Source organism: Girardinichthys multiradiatus, chromosome 18 (assembly GCF_021462225.1).
Source record: "Girardinichthys multiradiatus isolate DD_20200921_A chromosome 18, DD_fGirMul_XY1, whole genome shotgun sequence".
Classification (NCBI taxonomy): domain Eukaryota; kingdom Metazoa; phylum Chordata; class Actinopteri; order Cyprinodontiformes; family Goodeidae; genus Girardinichthys; species Girardinichthys multiradiatus.
The window spans coordinates 1,499,241-1,517,475 of NC_061810.1; the positions used below are offsets into that span (position 1 = coordinate 1,499,241).

At 39.0% G+C, this 18,235-nt stretch overlaps 1 protein-coding gene across 4 annotated transcripts in view; it reads left to right on the plus strand.

Annotated features, from left to right (window-relative positions):
- Nucleotides 1-18,235, plus strand: part of bcas3 (BCAS3 microtubule associated cell migration factor) — a 465,863-nt gene that overhangs the window by 88,528 nt on the left and 359,100 nt on the right. For all 4 annotated transcript variants that reach the window (XR_007042330.1, XM_047391219.1, XM_047391220.1 and 1 more), the window contains exons 14-15: nt 1,956-2,089; nt 8,527-8,857. Coding sequence is in view for 3 of the 4 variants with exons in the window: in XM_047391219.1 (XP_047247175.1) it covers nt 1,956-2,089; nt 8,527-8,857 (465 nt within the window). In the remaining variant the exon portion in view is untranslated. The remainder of the gene's footprint in view (nt 1-1,955; nt 2,090-8,526; nt 8,858-18,235) is intronic.

The following is an 18,235-nucleotide window of genomic DNA, read 5'->3' on the forward strand; positions in this document are numbered from 1 at the left end:
CAACTACATTTTTAAAGAGAGTCCCTGACTAAACTCAGCTCTTGATACCTGTTCCTGGTGTTCTTGGTGTTCAGCTGCAACCCCAGCAAGCTGTGTGGCTCTATTTTGCACAACCAATGTTTAAAATTCACTGCTTATTGTTATGCGCATGGCTAGCAAAACTGGGTTATAGACATGATTTTGTTAGCTAATAAATATTGGGTTTTATCTAACAATCTAAAGCTGCAGTCAAACTGTTTATTTTCTTCCCATGTATGCTGGCTTACTGAAAAACAGGTTGCATGAGTGTAAGCGTAAGAAAATAAGGGCTTTTGTGGAACATCATGTCCTATTGTGTGTATGAAGTATATGGGTTGCTTTTTATGTTTTCCTGTTCTGAATAGTGTGTATATACTCTATAAAGTCAATAGGGTGAGATGAACAATGTTCTGCTGCATCAAGATTGTGGGACTTTTGTAATGTCTAACGGCTCCCACAGAGTCGGGTGTGCTTCATAGTCGAGCATATAAATTTCCTAATTTCTGGTGACAAACTCCTACATTTACCACACTTTCTGCCATGGTGTCAACTGACCATCTGGGGATAAAGTTTCAATGTTCTAGGAGTATTCTATTTGGTTGAATTTCTTAATCATGTCCAAAGAAATCTGTGGTTTAGCTGGTAATCACTTTTGTGAAAGCATTATTTTCCAGTGGCATTGTGTCTCTTGATGCCATTATAACAAAAGTTAAATATGCAGTGTAACAGGGGTATATGTTTGTTTCACCCTTTAAAATCATGTTCACAGTTAAAAACAGACTGAATGGGTGGCGTCAGCTTCCTATCTGTCTGTGTCATGTGTTCTGCTTTGTGCACTTAGGCTAGACAGGTGTTGATTTAGGGTCAAGTTGAACAGGGTGCTGCTAATATTATTAACTGTATCAACTGTAATTTAGCCTTCTTATGAAGTTTATTTATGTTAAAATAACAAGTCATATACAAACAAAGACTACACATAGCAATTCAACAAATGCTCAGCATTGAAACATTGTAAGCAGGAGCAAGACGTAGGTGTACTGAAGATTGGAACCTTATGTGTCAAGTCGGGTGTGGCTATAGAAATAAAAGGAAGTAAAAGAAACAAATATATGTTGCTGTCAAGAAAAATGGTTATTGCAGCATATGCAACATTGTTGGTGAGTGAGTTAAGTGGACCAAAATGCTAATATCAACCATAGAAATGTAGCATGATTTAACACCACTTTACATTTTCAAGCCAATGTGTAACATTAATTTTAATGTAGTATGGGACTGGTACAAAAAATGCTGTCTGAGGCAGAAAACCTTGTTTTTAGTAAGGATTTAATGCGTTTTTTAAAGAATCTGTAATCATTGTAGAATTTTTCTGTCCAGATTTGATCTGTTTTTAAGATAAGATATGAATTTTATTAGTCCTGCAGGACATTTTTGTGCCAGGGTTTCAATACAAAAAAACATATACCAGGAATCACACAATATATAAGTTAACTTACAAGTACAAAATAGAACATGTAAAATATAAAACAAATACAATACTGTGGACAGAAATTTAAATTGTTTATTGTAATGCTGGATTAATTGTTATTGTATATATCCTTTGAGTTATGTAGGGCACCTCATTGATCTCAGTCTATGACTAAAGGTGATATGATCTATTGTGGTTTTTATCCTTTTTTAATTTTAAGGAAGTCCAAAACCTATTGAAATTTCTGTTTTCACCTTATCGCAAGTAGAATAAAGGTTTCAAACTTTACAAACTGTGTTCTAAAGAATATTTTCTAAAGTAAAGCTGGTGCCATGAGATTTTGTTATAGGCCTTAAACCTATAATCTAAATAAGTACATATAGCACAGAACATAAAGAGACACAGTTGGCAAGATGTGGTTTATGTTGAAACCAGCTGTTGATTTCTAATGCTGTCACTGTGCTCGTTGTAGGAATGCTCCTGGTGACAGCCGACACGCTGGGCCATGACTTCCATGTGTTCCAGATTCTCACCCACCCCTGGGCATCCTCACAGAGTGCTGTCCACCATCTCTATACGCTGCACCGTGGGGAGACCGAGGCCAAGGTCTGACATCAAGTTCCCGTTTGAGCAGAGTGCATCAAATATTCTGTTTGTGACTGTATCAAGCCATGTAACCATGGTTTCTAAGGAACAAAGAGCTGTGTAAGCTGTTGAACAATAATCATTTTATTACATTTTCAGTGTTTACCTGACCTGTCAAAATCCATTTTGTAAGAGATCTTTTATTTTTATTCATGCCAGACAAATATCAGCCAGTGTTATAGATTAATGTAGTATTTTGTTGATTGGCAGAGAGCAGTCAATACCTTGAAAACTGACGAATACTGATGTTGGGCCAATATATCTGTGCACCCCTACTGTAAAATTGCATAGATTTACAGTGTGAATGGGTGCACAGGCATATAATATTTAAAGTGGTGATAACATCAGGAAATGGATGCTTGAAGCACAGTTATTCTTTTTTTTTATTTTGCATTCTTTCTTTAAAAAATAAGGCCATGCTGGAATCTCAAATGTGTTTTAGTACACTTGAAATCAGATTAAAATATTTTTAGAACCTGGTTAAAACAAGATCATTTTTATCTTTAAGGGTTATCAGGGTTAAAATAGTATAATGACTCTCATGTCTTACAGATGTCTGGCTATAATGTTTTTTTAAAGATATGTTTCCCATTATCCAAATAATTACATATTATGTTAAATAATGTACTCTGAGATCTGATGGCTGTAGTTGTGGTTGATGTTCCAAACATATTATAGCATTAGGAGTTACAGTATCATGCTACAAAGTTGTGTAATACCATGTATTCCTTTGAAATACATTCAATAAGAACAATATAAGCAACCATAACATTGACAATTAGAAACATATAGACTTTGTGTTAAAACTTTTTAAAACGTTGTTGTTCTATGTACCTGTTGCTTGCTGGTTAAGGGATTGAATTAGATTCTTGACCTTTTTCTTCCCTCTTTTACAGTCATTCACCAAATTCACACCTGTAAACTTCCTGTGTAATATTCGGAAGTGCAAATTGTCTAAACAGATAGGTCAGGTTATATATTAGAAATGTTACTTGATCTCCTGGAGGTCTTGTGTTTGGTGACCATGTTGGAGCCCCTTTTCTGCTGTGCAACAACAGGTTTTGCCGGTAGGACGTTTGTGTGAGACATCAGGGAACATTTCTTTATATCTGGAAGAGGAAGTGATATGGCTGGCTGGGATTTGCCCAAAGACAACCTATGGAAACAAACCTATGGAGTATGGAAAGTAAAAGGAACACATGGACTATTAGTTGAAAGTCTTATTGAACAGCTTGTGTTAGACACAACAACTTTAATATAATTCAATCTTTGTAAGAATACTCTTAGAAAATAATAATAACAATAATTATAATAATACCCTTTGATTAAAGTTTGATTTTTCTAGCTCAGGTTAGGCTTGGTAGTTTTCTTAATAAAGTCTCTTATTTGTTAAAAGTGAGATTTTTCTGTGAAGGATTTTGATTTCTCCAAATGTAAATCCTAACTCCAGATACTAATCACCACACACTCTAGATTGCTGTACGTTATAAAAAAATCAGGATGTGGTGAAAGTAGAAATCAATTGTCTTGTTTAAAGTAAACATTCTTTGCTTCTAGCATTTCTAACCATGGCATACAAAGAGTTTGCAAAGTAAGGTGGAAGAGTTTACTCAACAAAACTGCTTCAGGCCTTGTTCGGTTCAGGATTATTGACTAGGAAAACACATGGTCACACACAACCTCTCACAGGCTGTCTGCAGTTCGGTCCGCTGACCGGCTGCACACTGAGCCTGCTTTGATCCAACCCGCTGTAAACATTGAATGCCAAGCCGCAGCCCAGTGCAGGGGCCAGGGGTTATCACCGCACGCTCACTTACACGCACACAAACACACAGTCGCTCTAAGAAACACAGTGGAGAGTGATAAAGTCTTCAGTTAGGTGGGTGGAGAGACGCCTTATCTGTCTCCAGCAACCAAACATGCGACCGGCTGCCAGTGACCCGAGGCCAGGTAAACAGACCTGCAGCTGATAACAGCTGTAAAGAGGCTGCAGGCAGAGGGGTGCGTGGACTGGCTTGGGGGCCAACCGGAGCCCTCTCATCCTGGAGGTTACAGAGCAGCTTCTTTACCGTAGATGTTACAGTCCTGCAACATCAGTGGCATGACTAAACTAGGAGGTACAGTAGTGCCTAGTCTCACCAGGAATGTTAGTCTGCCTCTTCAAAAAGACTAGTTTTAAAGAGGTGGACAAACATGCCTGACAGAACAGACAGTTTGACAATATGAACAGCTGGCTTTGTGCACGCTCAAAATGCCACCCATACAAAGTTTTAGTAAAACTGATAAGAGTGTGACAATACATTCAGCTTACAAGGAGGGCAGAGAAAGATATTGGGTTTATGAGAGCAAGACAAAATTTTACAGAAAACAAAAAAAATCTAATTTTCAATAAAATTTCAAAAATCTGCATTTTTTTACAGAATGTATTAATAGGGTAAAATATTCCAATCCAGGTTTAAACAGTCTATGTATTGCAGTTTTTATGGTTGTCTCATCAGGTGGCCCTGATGCCAAAAATCATTGAAAATGCTCTTTTTGTGCTTTCACAAAGGTTTGAAAAAATGTTTTAGAAATCTGTTTAGTGTAGCAGTATACAAATTAGATTTGATCAGTCTAAATGTTTTAGATTTTGAACTAGAGACTTAGAAACCATAAAAATGCAAAAAACCTCTGTTTGATTCTTATCAGCAATGTTTTTTAGCTTGTCATGTCACAGGCAGACCATATGGAGCAGATGGTTGCTTACATGTGCCAGGGCAGTTTTGCTCTACAAAAAGGATATCTCAAAACAGTATCCTTATCATGTGATTACCTTTATTAATTTCAAATTCAAACCAGCGTAGGCACGCCACATTGATGTCATAATAACCTGTGTTTGTATGACCTTCAACCATTTTGAGTAATCGTGTGCTGTTGCGTGGGTGTGTGTGTGTTTGTTAGGGTGGGTGAGCACATGTAGAAATAAGTGTGTGAGTGTGTTTGTCACCTGAAAGTGTACCTTTGTAATTGTGGCGAGAATGCCAGAAAGCCTGCAATCCATAGCACCTAAGAGCAGCAAAGACCAGATGATACTCATAAGCACCAACACCAGCATTATGACTGGCTAACTGTCAGCCAGTAGTCCAGAACTTTTTAGAAAGTATTTATATCTTTGTTGGCACTTTACCACTGATTCTTTTTTTTTACTTACTTATTTACAAAAATGTTGCCACACAAACAGTTTGTAAGGCGGGGAGAATTCCTCAATACTTTTGTAAAGGAGAGTTGTCGGATAACCAGACAAGGTTTTATAAGTCGTCTGACTTAACACAAGAGGGCAACAACAAGAACTGCTTTCTACATTAATATAAGAGTCTGAAACATAGATACAACAGGATGTCAGGCTTAAAGTACTCACCTTCATATCCAAATAATAGCTTACCCATTTTTCATTAGACAAACTTGGCTGCTGACTGCAACTAGGTACTACTTTGAAACACAAACTTCGCTTTGACGAGAAATATTGTGGTGTTTTAATATTGTGAGATGCTCCACCACTACTGTTTAAATAATCTGTTAGGTATCCGTTGTGTCTGTGGACCTTCACTCATTTTGCTTGGTTCATGATGCCACTATATGCCCCCCTGATGTGCATTTTAGATGTACCAGCTCTTTGCAAAGGGTTAGGGTTATTAACATCCCTATCATTGCTCCTTATGTGGACCAGATCAGAGCATTCTTTCCTTTGGCTTGATTATATTTTGTTAGTGAGTGGACATTTAAAGTAATGATGGCATTCAACCCAGTTGTTCCAGTGTTTTGGGTAAAAAGTCCTGAACCTCTTGATGAACTTCCCTTGCTTTAATGACTGTATTTGTCTTTGTACATGATTTGTTTGTTTTTGACTCTTCTGTCATGTCCCTATGTTCATCTTTGCCACATTCCTATTGTTCTTTGAAAGGTTTCTTTTGAGTGAACAGTCGCGTAGACTTGCTAACAGTGTCATTGATTTTACAAAGGATAAATACAAGCATCAATCATGTCATATTGACATCGTTCTGTCTGCCTTGGATATCATCAAGTGTGCTGTGTAAGGAGACCTCTTCAGCATCCCAGGAATTCAAACATCTCTGCATCATATGACTAAAAAATGGTTATATTCCATTTTTCAAAGATAACCTTTGACAACTGTTTGGTATCTGAGTTGTTTCTGTGCTTTTGATGTGGAATCAAAGTCACCATTCAGGTGTTCCACCTGATCAGAATTGACTTGACAGTAGAAATTCAGGCACCTATTTATAGCTGAAGCTCTGACAGGTCTATTGTGGTCAGTTATGACACACACAAAGTAGCCCTTTATCATGTCTGAGTCATCCATAATGGGGACAGCAGAGGTCAGGCCTCTTCTTTCATTTATCTTTGTGAAGTAAAGTATCTGTCTGGTATGCAAAGGATGCCCCATTAACTGTCATTGCTGGGGCCAATTACCTTGTAGGACCTGGCAAAAGATTAAAAGGCCACCAGGTACAGAGCTGTCTCTCTGACTAATGCTAGGAGTTTGACATTCCTCTTAAAAACTTTCTCCTGGACCTTTTACCTTCATTTTATCTATGTTGTATGCTGATTGATGAATGCAGATTTAGTGAAAAACACCAATCAGTCCATCTCTTCACTCTTTGGCTCTCTGTCTTTTCTCATGTACTCTTCCCTAGGCTTGTATTGTATTTTGCAGCCTATCTGTCTGGTTTCCTGCATGTTTAACATGCTCCATGAGATCCTATCTTGTCAAGTGTCTGCTCTTGAGTGTTTAAGGAGAAGGCCTAACAAAAGGCGCCATTACAGCATTTGTTTTTGTCTTAGTCATTTATTTTACCACCAAACAGCCTCAAATCAGATTTTCACCTTTAAAAAACTGTCATTGGCTAATCCTCTCACCCTATTCCATGTTGTCATGCACCTCTGGCAGATGTGTTTGTCTGTGTGGTAAACATTTCAGCCCGGTCACATTAATGTTTGCTAGAGTTTGAGGCTGTTTACCTCTGCTCTGCATATTTCTGTGGTGAAGAAAATGACATAGAAACGCATTTCAACACATCGAAACATGGCTGTTCAGCAAAACGTACATGCAAACTATATAAAGGGTATGGTAATTGACGAGCATTGTTTTCGTAATAACTTGTGTTGAACAATCAGATGCCCGTTCGTTCACCATTTCCTCTATTAAAAATTACATTGTGCCTTAAAAACATGTCAATATCTGTCACTCAACAATTCTATTAGCACGTGCTCAAACACATCCTGTCGTTAGTCTTTCTGCCTTCACACAATGTTGGAACCGGGCCACATTTCCTGATTATCTTCAGTCTGAGAGGTTAAGCCCTGATGTAAACTCACTGTATGATGTTGCTTTAAACAGGACATCAGCATAAACTGATTAGAACTCACCACGGTTTTACAGAGCAGAACTGGAGCACCAGCAATAAAGAAAATCAGCTTTTAAGTTCTTTTTTAAAACTGTTTATGATGTTCACATTATTATGGATCTTCTAAACCTCTTCATGTTCTGAATTTGAAAGATAGATCCCTTATGAAAAGCGTTACTTTATTCAGTTTTTGCCTTTGTATTTAATAGATAATTTCAATAGAAAACAATATTGAGAACTAATACGTTTTACTTCTCATTGTTAAATGCTACACTCATGCTGAAAAAAACCTTCTTTAAGTCATTCTGACTTAGGATCAGCACCCATGCCGAAGAGTGATGTTGTCAGTGCATATTGGTAGAGGTTAGGAATTTTGGGTTTAGTAATCATAAAATATATAGGATCTGATTGAGGATCTGATACAGATCCATTCTCAGACTGAACTTGTTAAGACCGTAGCTTCTTTTATTGTTCTGGACTCAGCCAATATTTTTTACTTAGCTTCAGATGTTTTTTGCTAAATGAATTTTTGTTTGTAGAATAAATAACAATTTTACTTGTGCTTTTTGTATTTGTATTTATTTATTTGTAAAAAGGACAATGTACACTCATGAACACAATGTAAAAATGCAAGATTATAACCAGAGCTAAATTCCATTTCCAGTCCCTTGGTTCCTAAAATGCAATAAATGCAACTAATGAACAGTTCAGGGTAAAGAGAAAAAGGTGTGGTTATAACATGAAGGGAATCCATTAAATGTCACTTCAAGAGAAAGTTTTGCAGAGATTAAATGGTTTTTGTTGTAACTTTTTGTTACAATAACATATTGTTTTTTTGAAACTACAAAATATTCCTTTTAGATGATTTTACATTTCCCATTGCAGTAAATCACTGTCATGTCATTGACCTCATTCTGTATGTTGTTTCTTAAGTTCCTGCTCTCCCTGCTCTTTCTTTCTCTCTGTCCTCATTCTGCGCTGGTTCTGTCTGCTCAGGTCCAAGACATGTGCTTCAGCCAGGACAGTCGCTGGGTAGCCATCAGCACTCTTCGTGGCACAAGCCACGTGTTTCCAATCAACCCTTATGGTGGCGCACCCTGTGCCCGCACCCACATGTCCCCGCGGGTGGTGAACCGGATGTCACGCTTCCAAAAAAGCGCCGGCCTGGAAGAGATCGAGCAGGAGCTGAACAGGGCGGCTGCTGTGGGTGGAGGAGCTGGAGGGATAGGAGGAAGCAGCTGCATTCTGGGCGGAGGAGGCGGCATGGGCGGCCGTTGTAGTCCCATACCTGGCATGTCCAGCAGCCCCTCAGGGTCTCCACTGCATGGTAAGGAGATGAGAGGAGGAGGTCAATGTGTTTCTTTTTAAGTTGACTTTCAGCACTTCTTGTATTAAACTTCTCGTCCAGTTTCCCCCAAAATGTTTTGTCAGAGCACCAAACTGCCAACTACAGCATGTTGGAGCATTAGCTGGTGGATCTACAGTACATACAGTACATTTTAGATTAGATTTAAGAAAAGCTTAAATGAAACGCCCCTTTCATATGAATGTTAAAGGATAAAGTCAGTTTCCCCTAAACCCGGATACTGAAATATGAAGTAGAAATTTGACTTAGAGAGAATGCCATTGTAGGTATCAGAAATAATCATTTCACTCTGCCATAAAACACATTTCTGTGTGTGTGTGTGTGTGTGTGTGTGTGTGGGTGTGGGTGTGTGCGTTTCCAGTTATTGCTCATGACAGTAGCTCTTTTCCTGGGACTCTGCCCTGTCTTTTGAGACCTTGTCTCCCTTGTTTGTCAAACATCATTGCAGGCAGCTCTGTGTATCAAGCCGCTACAGATACACACTTATATACACATACTTTTCCAACTGCACTGCTTGACCCAGAGGTGTTACTCAGTGTAAAATATCACAGTTCTCATCAGTGATTGGCTTCCAGGAATAACCCTGAGCTTTGATAGTATTGCTGTGGCAGGGCTCATGCTGAGAACTTGGTAAACACTTCAAAGAACTGAATGGCTGCTAACTGACTGGTGAAAGGTTTACATGATACAATGTATTTCATACCTTATTTTGTAAAAATTTTTTTTTAGGCTGGCTTTAGCTTGCAGGAGTGGAAACTAGGTTTTATTTGCTTGAGCTGTTACAGGTGTAGATGAAGCTGCTTGCTGTGGGTGAAGTGAGACTGTCATGACAAGTTTTTATTGATTGATATTAGACTCATAGAAGTTGTTGTGTCCTCAATTCCTTAGAAAAGCCTTTATGATTGTGTTGCAGTTTAGACCAGTTTCCAAAACTACTGTTTTAATGTTTAACGAAGAATTAACTTTCCTGAGAGGGGGAAAAATATTTACTCTAATAAGTTGGGGTTTTTTCCTTACAACACCTTTTGATTAAAACATTTTTTGACAGCATACTTGTTTTTAAGGCAAATGCTGCAATCTATCGGCATATATATCAAAATAAATTAGAATATCATAAAAAAAATTACTCCAGTAATTCAGTTTAAAAAGAGAAACTTCTGTATTATGTAGCTTCATTAAACACAGAGGTACAATATTTCAAAGGAAGTGTATCGGTTAAATTTCATGATTATGACTTAATGAATACCTAAATATCGGTTTCTCAGAAACTCAACAGGGAAGGATAAACTGCAAACGGTTATTGCTAATGAAGCTGCACGTTAAAGAGTGCTTTGGAAACCTAAAGGGTCCCACAGAGTCAGGCGTACTTGAATCTGCCGATGGGGCGGAGTCACTACGGACTCAAAGCGGACGTCCGCCAGACAAAACCGCTCAAATGGCAATTTTTACAACAGCATACACAGTTTGTTATACGATAAACAGCTTGATGGGAAAAGGTCTTCACATTGAACTGTTTTACATGGGGCATACTGCTCTAAGCAATGAGTCCCAAGGTCGCGCAGTGTCACTGCCACTCTTTGTGCTGCACTGACAGGTGGATTCCCCTTCTTCTTCCCTAGAATGACTTAATTGCCTTATATATCATCTTTCCTTTTGTTCTTCCAAAGCTACAGGGCATATTAGCTCTTCCTCCGCATCCGATGATGCCATGGCAGAAAGTGGGAGACATGTACAACTTGTTGCACTCGACTATGAAATCTCAAATGTCCACGGACAGTAGTGCGCGCGATAGTGATGGTTTGGTGGGGGCGCTTTGGTCCACAGTATTTTATTACGTACAAAGTCACCACAAGAGTCTACCAAGAAATGTCCAAGAACTTTATGCTTCCTTCTTCAGAGCAGTTCATGGAGATGCTGATTTTCAGCAACCTGCCTTATTGAGTTTGGTATCACTGTGCTGGATTGGCCAGTAAACTGCTTGACCTAAAGTCCATAGAGAATCCATGGAGTATTGTCAAGAGGAAGATGAGCGACACCAGACCAAACAATGCAGATGAGCTGAATGTAGCCTTAAAGCAACCTGGGCTTCCTGAACACCTCAACAAGCCACTGGCCAATCTCCATGCCAGGCCGCATTGATGCAGTAATTCATGCAAAAAGAGACTCAGCCAAGTACTGCATGCATTTACTGTGCAGAACATGGACATACAGTAGGAACACATTTATGTAACATGTTAAGTATTTTCTTAAATTTGAATTCTCTTATTAAGTTTCATGTTGTTATCACATCATTTTGCATTTCATTACAATGGTTTGAGTTTTCTTACATTTACTTGTTTTCTTGCAGTGTCTTTAAATAGTTTTGCAACTTTTTTAAAGAATGTAATTACTGATCTCCAGGCTGGTATTGTTTTCTGCCAGCCTGAATCTGTTAAAAAAGTGCAATATGTGTCTTCATACGACACATCTTAATATGTTGTAGTACACTTACACTTTGTTTGAAAGAAAATATCACGTTTACTAATTGCATTAAGCTGCCTGTACAGTCGATTCTCTGGTCTAACTGGGACTTAAATCTGTAACAAAGAATGCAGGGTGATTTTTCATTCATGTATCACACATTCAAATGCTCACGCTCACACTGACAGACTGTGTCCTTCCTTCCTTTTCTCCTTCTTGTCTTACTTGTTAAGACTCAGACCTCTCTTTAACCTCCATACTAAAACACTCCCATTCCCCCAAACTGAAGAAAAGACCATTAAACATTAAAGGATCTCTTTGGAGACTCTGCTGAGATGAGCGAACATCAAAGGGGGGGGGACCAGGTGAAAGTGAACAAGCAAAATAATGAGGTGTAACTGAGGAAAAACAAGAGATAGGGCATGAAGAAGGAGGGGTGCAGGCAGAGGGAAAGAAAGATAAGTTTGTAGTAGCAGCGCTGAAAGGTAGGGTCTTGGGGAGTCTGGTCATAAATCACACTTTTGTTTCAAAGGAAAGCATTAAGGCCACCTGTCAACAATTAGTCTTCCCAGTGACACTAAACTGAGTGTGTGTGTGCACTTTTGAAGAAGATAAACTCTACAGCACTGATCATTTATATGGTGAGGTGTTCAAAAGGTGTGGATCAGAAACATCCCTGTACGAAAGTCAGTGTTTTCATAGCTGGAATATTTTAGTGTTTATATTTTAGTGTTGTTCTTGTGCATGTTGTGGATTTATGAACTGGTTTTTGTACTGCATGTCTGATATTGTAATTATTTTACTCTCATTTCAAAAGTGAGATTTGTATCACAAAGTCTTGTCAGTTGTATGTATCTGGTAATGTGAAGTGAAATTATCTTAACTGTTTCCTTACAGATGTAAAATTAGAAAGCCTGCTGTATCCTCCATCACCCATGCCACCAACATTAATAAAAACTACATAATTCGTCCTGTTTTCACCGGACGTAAACACATTTAGTCACATTTGCTTTGTGTTTGCCTTCCTCCTGTTTTTGAGAGCCGGGTGTGAATTCTGGGCAGCTGAGATGGTTTTCTTACAGGCTGGGAGAGAGCGTTGGGGTGAGGCAGGCTGGGGCCGGGCTACCTAGCCACAACAGCTGCACTGTGATTGTCGCCAACAAGGACGGCGTTGATTTTTGGGAAGGAACTGTAGAAAAGTACACATCCTCCTCAAAGCTGCCAGTCCGGGCAAGCAGCAAACCTAAAAATAGAGGCTGCAATTGGCTGCCTTCTTGTCACTGTTAAAATCTGGAATGGCTATTTGTGTCCCTGGATACAATTTCTGTGCCCCGTGGTTTTTTTCCCCCAAAACCTTCCTTTTGTGTGATCGATGTATTGTTTTTTTGAGGTGATGACCCATCATGTGAGCGTCCCAAACTGTAAAGTTTGGTTTGTATGTGAGCCAGCGCATAGAAGGCTAGATTAGTGAGTGCAGGTTGGTTGCACAGGACAGAGGTTACTCAGGCCATACCAGCAGCCACTGTGGTTGCTTTCTTATTCAGATGATTTTCATATTCAGCTATAGCACTGAAGAATACAGTACGTTTTTCACAATCCTAAATACAGTTAGGCCCAAAACTATTCATACCCCTGGCAGATTTAGATTGAAAATGGTATTCATTCTACACAGAGGATTGTTTCTGAAATCAGACGGGAAAATCTGGTAAACAATCTAAAAAGAATGTTGTTGTTGTTTTTTTGGTTTTTTTAAAGAATAATTGATCTTTTTTAATAATAAATCGAATGATTTTGAAATTATTTACATCTGGAGCATTTTGCATGTTTCAACTAGTATTTTGATAATTTATCTTTGGTAATGAGCTCCAAGTCTTGGGTTGGAAAGCCTCCTTGCCATCACCCTAATCTTTACTTCCCTCCACAGATTCTCATCAGATTCAGGTCAGGACTCTGTCTCCAAAAGGCAAATATTACTTCCTGTCAGGAAAAAAAAACAACATCAGCTTTTAATTAAAATTGCAAAAGGAATGATATTCCGCACTGTGAGAATGTTTACTTAAAAATAACAACTAAACTTAGCAGGTGATTACCCCAAATCTTTTTTAGGTCTATATAGCAAAATCAAAATAGTGCTTTTTAAAAAAAAATCAAATATTACCTTAATTGAGGCTGCACGGTGGCGCAGTTGGTAGCACTGTTGCCTTGCAGCAAGAAGGTCCTGGGTTCCACGCATGCACTGGCTCCACGTGCATGCGTAGGTTCTCTCCAGGTATTCCGGCTTCCTCCCACAGTCCAAAAACATGACTGTTAGGTTAACTGGTTTCTCTAAATTGCCCTAAGGTGTGAACGAGTGTGTGGGTGGTTGTTTGTCCTGTGTGTGTCTGTGTTAACCTGCGATGGACTGGTGACCTGTCCAGGGTGTACCCTGCCTCTCGCCCATAGACTGCTGGAGATAGGCACCAGCTCCCCCGCGACCCACTATGGAAGAAACGGTAGAAAATGACTGACTGACTGACCTTAATTGATCAAGGTGAGTTTGATGAGAACCAATTTTCATTTCCAAGGTGGATCAATCCAGAAGGCTGTATATAAATAGAGCATAACTTTATTAATTTAAATCATTTTATTTCCTCTGGAAAAAATAATTCCATTTCTTTTTGAAAGAAGTTTTATTTTGAAACCATATTAACTTTGCTCAAGTTATCATACGGTGAGAAGGCATTGGCCCATACTGACCCATACCAGCAAATACAGACCTCTAAAGAAGTTTATTGATAAATTCTAAAATTTATTTTACCTCTGATATTAGCTCCTACTGTATGGAGTAATACATTTTTTTCCAACTGGTTAAATGTTCTTTAAAACTTTAGCTGTTAGATACTTTATTTTTAATCCCTGGGTGCCTTTCGTGTGTGTATACAGCTTCAGGAGTACACTTCCTGAGTGTAAAACATCAACACAGGGCTATTAGTCAGTGCAACAGATTTGTTTCCTCACCAAGCAGAAGTCGTGGTGGTCCGATCACAGGACCATCTGGGCCCTGGCTCTGGTTCAGAGAAAGAAACAGAGAGGGGGAGGCTAAAAACAAGGTGTGACGGGAAACTGTTAATTCATTTGTTGATAAAGGGACACTTCCTTTTAGCTATTAGAGGCCGACGACTTGCTTATTTGGCTTTGAGCTTGTGTTTTATCTCGCCCTGTCTCCCCCCTAACACTCCCACCCCCTATCCACCCTTCGTCAGTCATCGTCCTGTGGTGAAAAACACCAATGCTTTGCAGAAGCAGAAGTCAAGGAAACATTACCTCATAACTGCTGGTGTGTGACACGTATGTACACGGCCTCCTTCTGACCCTTTTTTTCAGTGTTGGGACTGTGTGCTGCAGAAAATGTTCAAAGATTGGTTAAACAGTGCAAGTTTCACTATTCATTTTTAAATCAGAGCAGGATTTAAGTTGTTAAGGTGAACATCTCTGCCTTTGAAAATAAAGTAGCCTGTGTTACTTCCAGTAGCTTCTCCAGGGCTAAAAACCTCACCTGTTTAGGTGCAATGAAATATCTTTCATAATTCTAAGATAGTATTGTATTTCTGTTTCCTAGAAGATGCTACAAATACACAGGATAATTTAGCTAATGACAGAGAATAATGCTGAACTACAGATATGTCACCTAAATACTAACTTAACAAAACCATTTTAGGCTTTGTTGTATATAATAACCTAAAGTCAGGAAAATCTTCACAGTGGCAGAGCTTTATTTCACTACTGCAGTGAGCCTCTGTGTGGCGCTGTATGGTCAGGGTTGCAGGCAGTGTGGAGCAGCCAGGCTGCACTTCAGAGTACAGGACTGGTGAAACTGGACTTGTTGCTGGAAAGGGTTAGCCTCAATGCACATCTGACAACAGAGAAGGAGTTAGTTCTTTTCTGCAGTGCGTGAATTTTTCACAGGTGGTTGCTACCTTCAACTCGGAGCTCATAATTACCGCATTAAGACTGAAACTCTGTTCAGATTAACCGTGGTAGTACCTCATATTTTTGTGTACATTGTTTTATTTTTCACTTGAAAGATATTATTATAATGTCATTGGCAAGCAAAACCATTTTCATAGATGTTTGCTGCCATGCTTTTAAATGTTTTTAAGTCATGTGATATTCTTTTCATTTTTTTCCCCTCTGTAGAACGTATTCTCATAATGCAGGCATTTTATAGAACATATAAAGCCCTGCATTAGATTTGAATCCTGGTATATATCTTAAATATTGTAACCAACAAATTGCTCATCATTTGGAGGAAGCAGATGCAATGTAAAAGCATTTTTTACTGCTGAACAGTACATGCAGTCCTGAGAGTTAGACTTTTTACATTTCGGTGTACAGTTCTATACCATCAGAGGTAAGTAAGTGTCAGTGACTTGTGCTCTGTGCTGCCTCTGTCTGCAGACTTCTGCCTGTGGTCGGCAGAGGAGCCAGAGCCCTGCTCGGCTTGAGTCAATAAACGGAAAGCTTAGCGCAAAACCACACGGCAATCGAACAAGCTGTTTACCCTGAAAATTAGCCTTCCCCTGTACTTTTAAGGCTTTTACAGCGACCAAAAATACACAGTACAAGGAATATGTATCTTGGCCAGCGCCCTGGCTTCGCCAGAGACCTCTGACGTTTTTATACGAACCCTAATAACTCAATCCCCACAACCACTAAAACCTCTTATCACCAGGCGCTCGCCGCTGCACTCATCATTATTTGATTTGCAAAATTGTAAGGTAGAGATAAAGAAATAAAGCTGGCTTGCTGTTACACACAGAAGGCACTTGTGGCTTCCAGCTTATTGCCTACCATGTGAAAAGTGCACGCTCTGAAGAGCCATGTTGCACCTTTGTCACACAATCAATAGGTTTTACATGCTTATTGTTCTGTAACAGTGTGACCATCATGTTTATTCTTTATGGAATTTTTTATTTTCCTTTATAGAAGTAATTTACTTATACAGTGCTTCAATCTGCTGAACTAAATCATTTTCAGACCATCGCATATGGTAAATATAATCCAGGACCAAAGTAATGGTACATTAATATCCAGGTTTCATATTAGTTATGTCTTAAAAGATATATGCTCATCACTCCTGTTGATTAAAAGCTAAGATTAAATTTGCACATAAATAAATTATAATCTGTGAGTTTAAATGAGTAATTTTATAATTTTTGCATTTTTGAAACCTAAAAAAAAAAAAAACCTTGTCCTTTTTTCAAATTCTCTTTAAACTGATTTCCTGTCAAAGGGGTTTTGTAACACAGTTCATTTAAAAGTCATATTTCCACACCATGTCAGCTGAATCTGGATCAGAGCAGCTTTTTTCCAGCTCAACAAGGAGCATACGTCACAGCCGAACATATAATATTAGTTTAGCTGCATTTTAAAATAGAGAAATCTGATGGATCAGATGAATGTATTTCTGCTTGTTTTTATAAGTGCCTTGTTTAATTAGAATTTGACTTTGTTTCTTAAAAAAGTAAATTTGAATCTGCAGGATTTCTGTACAAAGTAAACTTTTCTAAATGTTTCACTTTGGCGTTATCTTCATCCTCCCATTCATAAAGGTCCTACAGCAGGTCTGTGTCAGCAGCACAGTCGTCTCATTATCTTCTCTCCATCCCTCTTATTGTCTCTTCTATCAGACCACAGGCTTATTAAAAAGGGTGGCAGCAGGTCGCCTCTCTGAGTGCAAGGTCAGGTTCTTCTCATCAAGCTTCCTTCTGATCTGAGTTTTAATCAGGTCTACTGAAGAAGTTGTTCCTAATGTGAAATGGTGCTAAAAGTGATAAATACCTCTTTAATAGCTGTTTTAATTTCATTATATTTTGTTTTTGTTTTTTTCAGTTCTGAAGTAGCTTGCTAACCGAATTTGACTTCGGTTTCCATCGCTCACATTGTACATCAAACATTAGTCCAAACCAACAACCACAATATGTAAAAACACCTTGAGGTTTTTTTCTTCTAAGAAGTGAGAACTAAACATGTATCCTGAACTCTACAGAATATTTCTGATTCATCCTGTCTTTCTTCACCCCCCCCCCACTCCCCCTCCTTCTCTTTCTTCTTTGCTAAAATTGCTCTGTAAATGTGCGCGCCCCCCCGTCACAGCCATCTCCTGTACCCTCTCCTGTTTTCCCAAACATCCAATCACTGGCTGGATCCTGCCGCTCTTCGCTGTGAGGTACTAACTCCTTGACCCAAATAGAACCATAGATGCACATGCACACATTTGCACACTGTATGCCCTTGCAAACACATATGGCTGGAGTGTGGGTGTCATCTGATCCAGTGGAGCTGTCCCCCCCGCCAACACCACCACCAACCCCTGGGCTCAGCTTGTTGGCGACCCAGTCCTGTCTGATGAAGCCTTGTAAACACTAACATGCTGTAAACTTGTGGATCTTATTTCAGGGTGCTGCTTGTGTGTTCCCACTGTGTATTTTTGCCGGTGTCCTGTCCTCACACCTAATAGTGGTTTGTTAGAAAAGTGCTTCGAGATGTAAAATATTCTTGCTTCTTTGCTGCCTTTTTCCCCTCCCTCCTGTGTCTCTTTTCCTTTTCATTAAAGCACGGACCAGAACTCAGACTTCTGTGTTCTTCTACACTAAATTTCAACATCCTTTAATCTAGTTTTAAGACAAAATTAGAAAAGATATTTCTTGGGAATTTCTTTCTGTGTGTTTTTCAACTTTCTTGACATGAGAAATGTCAATAAAAATACAAAACCTTCCGAATGTCTTCCCAAATAGGGCCATTAGTAAAAGGGCCCTTTAGCTTGTGGTTTGGGAGCAGGAGACCGGGCAGGAAGCCATTTTCACACAGGCCGGCCTGACCTCGACTCTTCACTTCGAC